Source organism: Hyperolius riggenbachi, chromosome 8, assembly GCF_040937935.1.
Source record: "Hyperolius riggenbachi isolate aHypRig1 chromosome 8, aHypRig1.pri, whole genome shotgun sequence".
NCBI lineage: Eukaryota > Metazoa > Chordata > Amphibia > Anura > Hyperoliidae > Hyperolius > Hyperolius riggenbachi.
In genome coordinates, this window is record NC_090653.1 from 64,519,595 (window position 1) to 64,530,429 (window position 10,835).

The window sequence follows — 10,835 nt, forward strand, 5'->3', positions numbered from 1 at the left end:
AACCGATCAAATCCTGCTGAGGTAAAATTTAATTGGTCCATTTTCAAGTTGCATAAATTTGCATACAATTTGCATAATCATCAACTTTAATTTATTTGCATCCATCATTGACCATCCCTATTTTGCAGCAGTATAAATTAATGAGAAACAATTTAATTTTCAAAATGTCTGATCCATCGTGAATTGGATTTAAACATTTTGCATTCGATATTGTGATCAATGTTAGGAGCTAAATTCGGTCAAAAGGTTCATCCTCTAATTTGGTCTTTAGTTGGTCATAAAATAATCGATCATATATCAATAGTAACATCAGTGGAAAGCAGTCGAGTGATACACCTAGTGTACAGCCAGCTTTGGGGAAAAATGTTATTTAAACTGCATTATACCCTGGAATGTATGTATGTTTTTATATGTATGCATTGTAAAGTAGTATAAAATACACAATTAGATTTTTATTTTTATTTTTTTTGCACTAAAACATTAAACGCAGAAAAAGTCTAATATAAAATAGTGGTTTAACAACTTCAGCACCAGCAGTCTCTGGCACCTTAAATAGACTCTGAAGCGAGAATAAATCTCGCTTCAGAGCTTATATTCAGCAGGGGCATGTGTGCCCCTGCTAAAACACTGCTATCCCGCGGCTGAGCGGGGGTCCCTTACCCCCCAAATCCCCCCCCCCCCCCCCCCTGCAAAATCAACGACCAACTTGGTCGTAGATTTTGCTGATGCTGAGGCAGGGCTAACTGCTGCAGCCCTGCCTCTCAGCGCCATCTATCAGCGGCGCATCGGCGCCTCTCCCCCGCCCCTCTCAGTGAAAGAAGACAGGGGCGGGGAAGAGGCGGAGATACGCGCTGATAGACACGTGTGAGGCAGGGCTGCGTGCATTAGCTTTGCCTCAAACAGGAAGAGATCCCCGTGAGTAGACGAGGGGATTTGGGGGGTAAGGGGCCCCCGTTTAGCCGCGGGATAGCGGCGTTTTAGCAGGTGCACACATGCCCCTGCTGAATATATGAGCTGAAGCGAGTTTTATACTCGCTTCAGTCTCTCTTTAAAGAGTAACTGTCAGGCTGCAAAAGCTAATCTAAACCTCTATTCTCCTGTGTTAAACAGTTTAGAAGGAAGCCAAAAAGGCAATACTGAAGTTAAAAATCTCTCTTATGATGGTCACTAACGATCCAATTTCTAGCGAAAAAAGTTCGAGCGATCAGAAATTCTGATCGGAAGTGAAATATTGTAATACATCGTTCACTACACCACCAACGAACCAATCTTTGCTTCCTATCGATCACAACCAACAAAAAAATCCAAATTTTGGTTCGACGAAAATTCATTCGGACGACATTTTTTTTTTCACTCGTTCATAATTGTGTCCATCAATGGAGGTTATTTACAACCAATCAAATCAGAATTTCTGATCACTCGAACGATTTTTCACTAGAAATTGGACAGTTAGTGGTCACCTTCACTTTGATGTTTGCTGAACAGCAAGGCTCTTTATTCCCAAGCTCCTAAGGAGGCCGGCAGGACGCATAACAGATACTGCAAAGAATTCTGGGGCTGCTGCTTCTCCCCACTGCACTCCCATGGTCCTCCCCTTCATTTCCCTATCCCGCCCTAAGGCTGCTTTCACTGTGGGAAGTTACAGGCTCATGTTACAGCAGCTTGTAACAGCAGCCTAACTCACAGCACTGAAAAAATCAATGTGCTGTTCACAGGGCACATGTTCCGTTAGAGCAGTGGTTCCCAACCTTTTCCAGGTCGGGACACGTCACATCATGCCAAACTGAATGTTTGGCATGATGTGACGTGTCCCGACCTGGAAAAGGTTGGGAACCACTGCTCTAACGGAACATGTGCCCTGTGAACAGCACATTGATGTTATACATGACACGTCCCGTATGATAGAAAAGAGGGGCTCAGTAACAATCTGATGATGCTGCAGGCACAATGAGGGGCTCAGTAACAATCTGCTGATACTGCAGGCACAATAAGGGGCTCAGTAACAATCTGCTGATACTGCAGGCACAATGAGGGGCTCAGTAACAATCTGCGGATGCTGCAGGCACAATGAGGGGCTCAGTAACAATGTGCTGATGCAGCAGGCACAATGAGGGGCTCAGTAACAATGTGCTGATGCAGCAGGCACAATGAGGGGCTCAGTAACAATGTGCTGATGCAGCAGGCACAATGAGGGGCTCAGTAACAATGTGCTGATGCTGCAGGCACAATGAGGGGCTCAGTAACAATCTGCTGATGCTGCAGGCACAATAAGGGGCTCAGTGACAATATGCTGATGCTGCAGGCACAATGAGGGGCTTAGTGACAATCTGCTGATGCTGCAGGCACAATGTGTGGCTCAGTGACAATCTGCTGATGCTGCAGGCACAATGTGTGGCTCAGTGACAATCTGCTGATGCTGCAGGCACAATGAGGGGCTCAGTGACAATCTGCTGATGCTGCAGGCACAATGAGGGGCTCAGTAACAATCTGCTGGTGCTGCAGGCACAATGAGGGGCTCAGTGACAATCTGCTGATGCTGCAGGCACAATGAGGGGCTCAGTAACAATGTGCTGATGCAGCAGGCACAATGAGGGGCTCAGTGACAATCTGCTGATGCTGCAGGCACAATGAGGGGCTCAGTAACAATCTGCTGATGCTGCAGGCACAATGAGGGGCTCAGTGACAATATGCTGATGCTGCAGGCACAATGAGGGGCTCAGTAACAATCTGCTAGTGCTGCAGGTACAATGAGGGGCTCAGTGACAATCTACTGATGCTGCAGGCACAATGAGGGGCTCAGTAACAATCTGCTAGTGCTGCAGGTACAATGAGGGGCTCAGTAACAATCTGCTGATGCTGCAGGCACAATGAGGGGCTCAGAAACAATCTGCTGATGCTGCAGTGCCCCAGTATAGCTAGTATAGTGCCCCAGTATAGCCAGAATAGTGCCCCAGTATAGCCAGTATAGTGCCCCAGGATAGCCAGTATAGTGCCCCAGGATAGCCAGTATAGTGCCCCAGGATAGCTAGTATAGTGCCCCAGGATAGCTAGTATAGTGCCCCAGGATAGCTAGTATAGTGCCCCAGGATAGCCAGTATAGTGCCCCAGGATAGCCAGTATAGTGCCCCAGGATAGCCAGTATAGTGCCCCAGGATAGCCAGTATAGTGCCCCAGTATAGCCAGTATATTGCCCCAGGATAGCCAGTATAGTGCCCCAGTATAGCCAGAATAGTGCCCCAGTATAGCCAGAATAGTGCCCCAGTATAGCCAGAATAGTGCCCCAGTATAGCCAGAATAGTGCCCCAGTATAGCTAGTATAGTGCCCCAGTATAGCCAGAATAGTGCCCCAGTATAGCCAGAATAGTGCCCCAGTATAGCCAGAATAGTGCCCCAGTATAGCCAGAATAGTGCCCCAGTATAGCCAGAATAGTGCCCCAGTATAGCCAGTATATTGCCCCAGGATAGCTAGTATAGTGCCCCAGTATAGCCAGAATAGTGCCCCAGTATAGCCAGAATAGTGCCCCAGTATAGCCAGTATATTGCCCCAGGATAGCTAGTATAGTGCCCCAGTATAGCCAGAATAGTGCCCCAGTATAGCCAGAATAGTGCCCCAGGATAGCCAGTATAGTGCCCCAGGATAGCCAGTATAGTGCCCCAGTATAGCCAGTATATTGCCCCAGGATAGCTAGTACAGTGCCCCAGGATAGCTAGTATAGTGCCCCAGGATAGCTAGTATAGTGCCCCAGTATAGCCAGTACAGTGCCCCAGGATAGCTAGTATAGTGCCCCAGTATAGCCAGTATAGTGCCCCAGGATAGCTAGTATAGTGCCCCAGTATAGCCAGTACAGTGCCCCAGTATAGAGCCCCAGGAAGGGAAGAGGACAGTCCTGCGGCCCAACTGGGAGCGTCCCGCGGACCACAGGCAAGTTGGGGATCCCCGCCCTAACTCACCCCTCCATAGCCACCACTCCGCCCCTTCTTCTCCTCCCTGAGCCACTCATTCGCACCGTGGCTCCGTCCTCGATGCGCTGCCTCCGCCCTCTGCCTGTAGTTAGTGCAGATCTACAAGAAAATGGCCGCCGCATGTCTGCAAATGTGAACGGCGGCGGCCATTTTCTTGTAGCCCTGAGAAGGGCGATCTGCGGGGAGACGAGCAGGGGGAGCAGAAAGCGGCGACACATAGCTGGTGCTGCCGCGACACATGAATGTGTCGCGGCACACCGGTTGGGAACCTCTGCGTTCGAGTATACTGCATGAGTCCGCTATTGTTCCTAGCCACACGGCTAATTAATATTCACTGCACAGTAGTGTTGTCCGGATCATGAACCATTAGGATCTTTGATCCTGATCTTTTTTGTGAGTCGAATCATCAGGAATCGAATCAGGATTCTATGATCACTGTGAGCCACCTGAGCAAGTATTTTGTGTCCACTTTAGCTCCAATACAGCTTGTAGCTGCATACAGCCATGTCCTTTCTTTCGAAATTGATCACTGTGAGCCCATGTGATTGGCTCACAGGGCCAGGAGACTGCTCACGAAACTCTGCCCTCATAGCAACGGCAGGGTAAGTGGTCTGTAGCCGTGGGTCCTTGTGGCGCACTAATTGAAATCTACGTCCTGGTAGGTATAACTGATCCCAAACAGGGCGTAGGTTTCAATTAGCATGGTCTGGAAGTGGTTAATGTCCTTGGAAAGCATATTTACATTCACTGAAGCTAATCTAGGTACCCATAGATCTAGCAATTTTGGAGGCTGATTGACCAAGAGACAGATCTCTCTCTGTTCTGAACAGAGAGATCTGTTGGCCACCATAAACCGCAGGCAGATTCCTAGTCTATTGCAGACACCCCATCTTCTGCTTCCTCCCTACATGCTGCCGGTGTATAGCAATGATTATTCAGGGCAGTGGTTTGTGTATGATGTATTATGTATGTGCAGACACTGTTGAGCTCCCAAAGTGACTCTGGGTGTTTTCAATTCTTACCCCATAGAGCCTCATTAATCCATGACATACACTGATGAGGACCAACCAGTCTGAAACAGTCTGTATGCATGTTGGATTATTGTGGCTCTACACAATTAACAAGCTGACACATCATTGCATTCCAGCGGTTCTGGAGGTGTGTTTAGCTTACAGGGACAACAGAGAGGATTTGCATATTCAGTTATGATGCATTGTGGGACACCTCATGTGCTCCCTCCCAACCTGAATAATTGTGAATCCTTTCTATTTTAAGAAGGCAGATATCTGTTTTGCTAATCAGTGTAACCCCTTACCTCCAAGCTCAGCTATTCCAGACCATCTGCAAACTTTTTAATGTATGTTTATGCAAAATGTAGGCATTTTTGATTAACATTTTTCCAGTTTATTAACGATTATATCATTTTTTTTTTTCTTTTGTTTCCCCCCAGGCTGTATATAAGCGATATGACACTGACCGCTCAGGAACAATTGGCGCAAATGAGCTGCCCGGCTCTTTCCAGGCTGCTGGTGAGTAATTTCCACAGCATTGTCTATAGTACACACGGTACCTATGAAAAGGGAACCTAAATCTAGTACAATTGTAAAACAGAAAAAAAAGGCTTGATTTACCAGTGGATGTAAGTTAATGCAGGGGCTCCCCCTGGTGGTTAAAAGTGGAAGGGACACAACTTTTTTGCACTGCATTCCGATCCTATTTCTTTCTGCAAAATCTCTCTGCAAATGTTATGCCAGTGTGTCTCGACTGATTGAAATCCAAGCACTGCCTATGCTACATTTTTTTTTCCAGGTATCCTCTCCTGTAGAAGTGGGGGTAGAAATGGCAAAAAGCAGATTTTGCAATTTATGGTGGAAAAAGGCCCCTACCATGTACTGTATACTGGAGGTGTCAAGTCTGTATTATAAAACAAGGCGAATGCGTATTATTACAGAGATGCTTTAATGCTCTCTAGTCCTGTCACCAATGTCAATATGACCACAGATTTGGCAATGGGAGCAGCTTAGTAAGGCAGGAAGGGGTCAGGCTTCGTAAAGGTTAAACTTTTTCATGAATTAGCTCAGCCTAATGGTATTCTATGCAACACGAAAAAAGTAGTTGAAGCGCTAAAAATAAAGCAAGAAAGAGATTGAAGTTCATCAGGAACAACTTATTCTGAGTACTGTGCCTGTGCAGTAGAGCAAACCTGATCAGACTAAACTATTTCCGCCTGGGTCCAATCAGAAAACCGCTACCGCGCTTGATTATGGTAAATATTGCCGGCGCCTCTGCGCCACAGCTGGCATCCTTGTCGGCTGTGTGGTTTCCAGGGACCCAGCGCTGGATCCCTGAGGCTAAAGAGGACAGGAAGCATCATCTATAGATCCTCCTGAGGTAAGTATTCCATAGAGGTTTTTTGTTGTCGTCGTCGTTGTTGTTATAGATCCTCTTTAAGACTTTTTTTTTGTGCGGAACCATCACATAAAATAAGGTTATGAAACATTAAAATTACAGGCTGAAATATAAGAAAAAAGGTACAGGGGGGGGGGGGGGGGGGGTGAATAATTTTGCAATTCTGTAAAAGTAAGCAACAGCATAATGACCTTAAATAAAGAAATTTTTTTTTTTTTTTACAACTGGTACAAATCCTGCAATAAATCTGCAGTGTGTCTACTTCCTGCTTTCATGGAGGCAGACATACGGTTACACTCTGTGTTTACAATTTAGCGGCTCTGCCGAGACAGCCAGCTGACACAGCTGAGAGATCAAATTACAGTTGTAATGAGTTACAGATGAGGTGGGATTAGACAGGCTAAACTCTCTAAATACATAGGCCTCGATTCACAAAGCGGTGATAACCCAGTTATCACGCCTAAAAGACTTTAGGCGTGATGACCTTTTCACCACTGAGTTATCACCGATTTTTCCTGCTCTTCGCGCGAAGTTACCGCGCGTAAGCGCGTGAGAGCGCGCGCAAAGTCCCATAGGGCTTAATGGGAGCTTCGTGCGAAGCGTCGGGTGTTGCGCGCGCACTTACGCGCGTACGCGCGGCAACTTCGCGCGAGTTTCTTCTTATCATGCCTAAAGTGACTTTAGGCGTGATAAGGGCCTTTTCACCACGGTGCTAACACTTTGCACCGCTTGGTGAATCGAGCCCATACTGTCCTGTGCAAGAGTTCAGGTCCACTTTAAAGGGGTTCAGTGAATGTACTCCAATGTCTGTTGGTAAATGCACACATACTGTAGGTTAATAGGTTTAATCTGCATTTTTGGTTTTAGGCTTCCAGCTAAATGGCGAGCTCTATCAGATGATCATCCGCCGTTATTCTGACGAGAAAGGAGAAATGGACTTCGATAACTTCATCTGCTGTCTCGTGCGGCTGGACGCCATGTTCCGTAAGTGCCTGACCTGTGTGATCGCTGCTTGTAATGTATGTTTGTTGAATATAATAAGCATGGTCAGATTACTGGGGGGGGGGGGTGTTGATATTCGCAAGGAAGGATGCTTACAGAAAAAGGTAATTTCAGCCTAAATTTCTTTTGAACAGCAACAGAACAGGTCCTGGAAACATTTGCTGTCCTAACTTTGTTTACTTTTAAAGAGACTCTGAAGCGAGAATAAATCTCGCTTCAGAGCTCATAGTTAGCAGGGGCATGTGTGCCCCTGCTAAACCGCCGCAAGACGCGGGTCCCTTCACCCCCAAACCCCCCACTGCAACACTTGGTCGCAGGCTTGGTCGCTCCTGGAGTCAGGGCTAACGGCTGCAGCCCTGCCTCCAGTCACGTCTATCAGCGGCGCATCGCCGCCTCTCCCCCGCCCCTCTCAGTGAAGGAAGACTGAGAGGGGCGGGGGAGAGGTGGAGATACGCGCTGACAGACGCGCGTGGGGCAGGGCTGCGGCGGTTAGCCCTGCCCCAACCAGGAAGCGCTCCCCCGCTGCACCAAGGGGATTTGGGGGTGAAGGGACCCCCGTTTAGTGGCGCGATAGCGGCGTTTTAGCAGGGGCACACATGCCCCTGCTAACTATGAGGTCTGAAGCGAGATTTATTCTCGCTTCAGACTCTTTAAAGGACAACTAAAAATATGAAGCATATGGAGGCTGACTCATTTATCTCCTTTTAAGGCGAACCCAAGCCGAAGCTCTGGTTCAAGAATACACGGTTACCCTGAAGAGGGAAGCCTCAGGATCCTATTGGGGTTTTCCTCGGTGGTTGATGTCCCCTGTTGCTGAACTCACATCATGGCTGTGCAGCTCCTCTTCTGCATGCATGGCTGCACATTACAAGCTGGAGCCCACATGTTCAGTAACACGGAGCCCGAGGCCTACTGCGCAGCCATGAATACGGAAGAGGATCTGCGTGGCCCTGATGTGGAGGGGGGCCGTGCTCAGAAGCAAGGGGACTGCAGACCCCCGAGGGGAGCCTCAATAAGATCCTGAGGCCTTCCTCCCTTTAGGTAAGTATCTGATTTTGTACACTTGAAACAATACCAGTTACCCAGCAGCCCTGCTGATCTATTCGGCTGCAGTAGTGTCTGAATCGCACCAGAAAGGAGCATGCAGACCTTGTCAGATCTGACAATAATGTCAAACACCTGATCTACAGTGGCTTGCAAAAGTATTCGGCCCCCTTGAAGTTTTCCACATTTTGTCACATTACTGCCACAAACATGAATCAATTTTATTGGAATTCCACGTGAAAGACCAATACAAAGTGGTGTACATGTGAGAAGTGGAATGAAAATCCTACATGATTCCAAACATTTTTTACAAATAAATAACTGCAAAGTGGGGTGTGCATAATTATTCAGCCCCCTGAGTCAATACTTTGTAGAACCACCTTTTGCTGCAATTACAGCTGCCAGTCTTTTAGGGTATGTCTCTACCAGCTTTGCACATCTAGAGACTGAAATCCTTGCCCATTCTTCTTTGCAAAACAGCTCCCGCTCAGTCAGATTAGATGGACAGAATTTGTGAACAGCAGTTTTCAGATCTTGCCACAGATTTTCGATTGGATTTGGATTTAGATCTGGACTTTGGCTGAGCCATTCTAACACATGGATACGTTTTGCTTTAAACCATTCCATTGTTGCCCTGGCTTTATGTTTAGGGTCGTTGTCCTTCTGGAAGGTGAACCTCCACGCCAGTCTCAAGTCTTTTGCAGACTTCCAAGATTGCCCTGTATTTGGCTCCACCCATCTTCCCATCAACTCTGACCAGCTTCCCTGTCCCTGCTGAAGAGAAGCACCCCCAGAGCATGATTTTTCATTCCACTTCTCACGTGTACACCACTTTGTATTGGTCTTTCATGTAAAATTCCAATAAAATTGATTCATGTTTGTGGCAGTGATATGACAAAATGCGGAAAACTTCAAGGGGGCCGAATACTTTTGCAAGCCACTGTATATATGCTTGTTTAGGGTCTATGGTTAAATGTATTAGACGCAGAGGATCAGCAGGGCTGCCAGGCAACTGGCATTGCTTAAAAGGAAATAAATATGGCAGCCTTCATACACCTCTCACTTCAGATGTCCATTAAAGAGAACCCGAGGTGGGAATTACTTTTACTATTGGGGCACAGAGGCTGGTTGTGCGCACTAAGACCAGCCTCTGTTGCCCCATCGTGTGCCTCCATGTCCCCCCTGCTCGCCGCTATACCCCCCGCATTGCTGGCTGTGTCGCCAGCTCAATGTTTACCTTGCGCTGTCAGTCAGCGCCGCTCCCCCCGCCTCCTCCGCATCGGCGCCACCCGCCGCGTCACTTCCCTCCTATCAGCGGGAGGGAAGGGACACGGGCGGGTGCGCCGATGCGGAGGAGGCAGGGGAGCAGCGCTGACTGACAGCGCAAGGTAAACATTGAGCTGGCGACACGCTGCGTGTCGCCAGCAATGCGGGGGGTATAGCGGCGAGCAGGGGGGACATGGAGGCACACGATGGGGCAACAGAGGCTGGTCTTAGTGCGCACAACCAGCCTCTGTGCCCCAATAGTAAAAGTAATTCCCACCTCGGGTTCTCTTTAAGGTGTGGGGTTTTTTTTATTAGCTTGCCATAGCCGTTAGGCTAATGGTCACTTGAATAGTCTCCAGTTACCATTGATCTTTTATTGTCTGGGTGGCAATCATTTTCTAAGTGCATTTAATGCATCAATGATTTCTCACAGTTCTTATTGGAATTTCAGGGGCCTTTAAATCTTTGGACAAAGACGGGGATGGGAGGATTAAGGTGACTCTACAAGAGGTGAGTGCAGCAGGACTCTAGTTGTGTTTTGTGAGGCTTCAGCCATGTGGTGTCCAGCTGTGTCCTCACTATCTGCTCCTCTTCTTCCAGTGGCTGCAGCTGACCATGTACTCCTGATCTGGAAGAGGATCTTCTGCTGTGAAAGGAAACAGAACACCCCCCCCTCCTTCTCTCCTCGCTGTATAAAGGCCTAATTTTATACATTGTACTATGCTTGGGTACAACGCCCTCATTTGTAAAACTTCGGATAGATTTTACACTGCAGTATCCACATCACTCAGGCTGGCCTTTACAAGGGTGTGTGACTCCCGGGAGGCTGCCACAATCTTCTGTGTGATGCTTTGGCTCCGTCATATAGAAGCACTGGAATGACAAGAGAATCCTATTGAAAATAAACAAAGTTGTGTACTTGCTTGTGTGATGTTTTATTGGGAAGGGCAGACCCACTATAGGCTTTTCTGGCACCTGTATTGATATTATTCCATAACAGCACCTAACAGTTGTACACCCCACCCCCATATACCCACTTCTGCCAATGCTCAAAGGACACCCGAGGTAAAAATAAACTGAAAAGATAAACAGTTGTATCTTCTCATAAAAATTACTTTTTTTTTTTTTTTTTTTTAGATGTCAATATTTTA

General features: G+C 47.4%; 1 protein-coding gene across 1 annotated transcript in view; it reads left to right on the plus strand.

The window, feature by feature from the left end:
* Positions 1-10,602, plus strand: part of CAPNS1 (calpain small subunit 1) — a 66,009-nt gene extending 55,407 nt beyond the window's left edge. Inside the window, exons 8-11 of the mRNA XM_068250526.1 lie at positions 5,414-5,492; positions 7,240-7,356; positions 10,136-10,194; positions 10,285-10,602. Coding sequence (XP_068106627.1) covers positions 5,414-5,492; positions 7,240-7,356; positions 10,136-10,194; positions 10,285-10,311 — 282 coding nt within the window. The 3' untranslated portion in view covers positions 10,312-10,602. The remainder of the gene's footprint in view (positions 1-5,413; positions 5,493-7,239; positions 7,357-10,135; positions 10,195-10,284) is intronic.
* Positions 10,603-10,835: the final 233 nt, after the last annotated feature.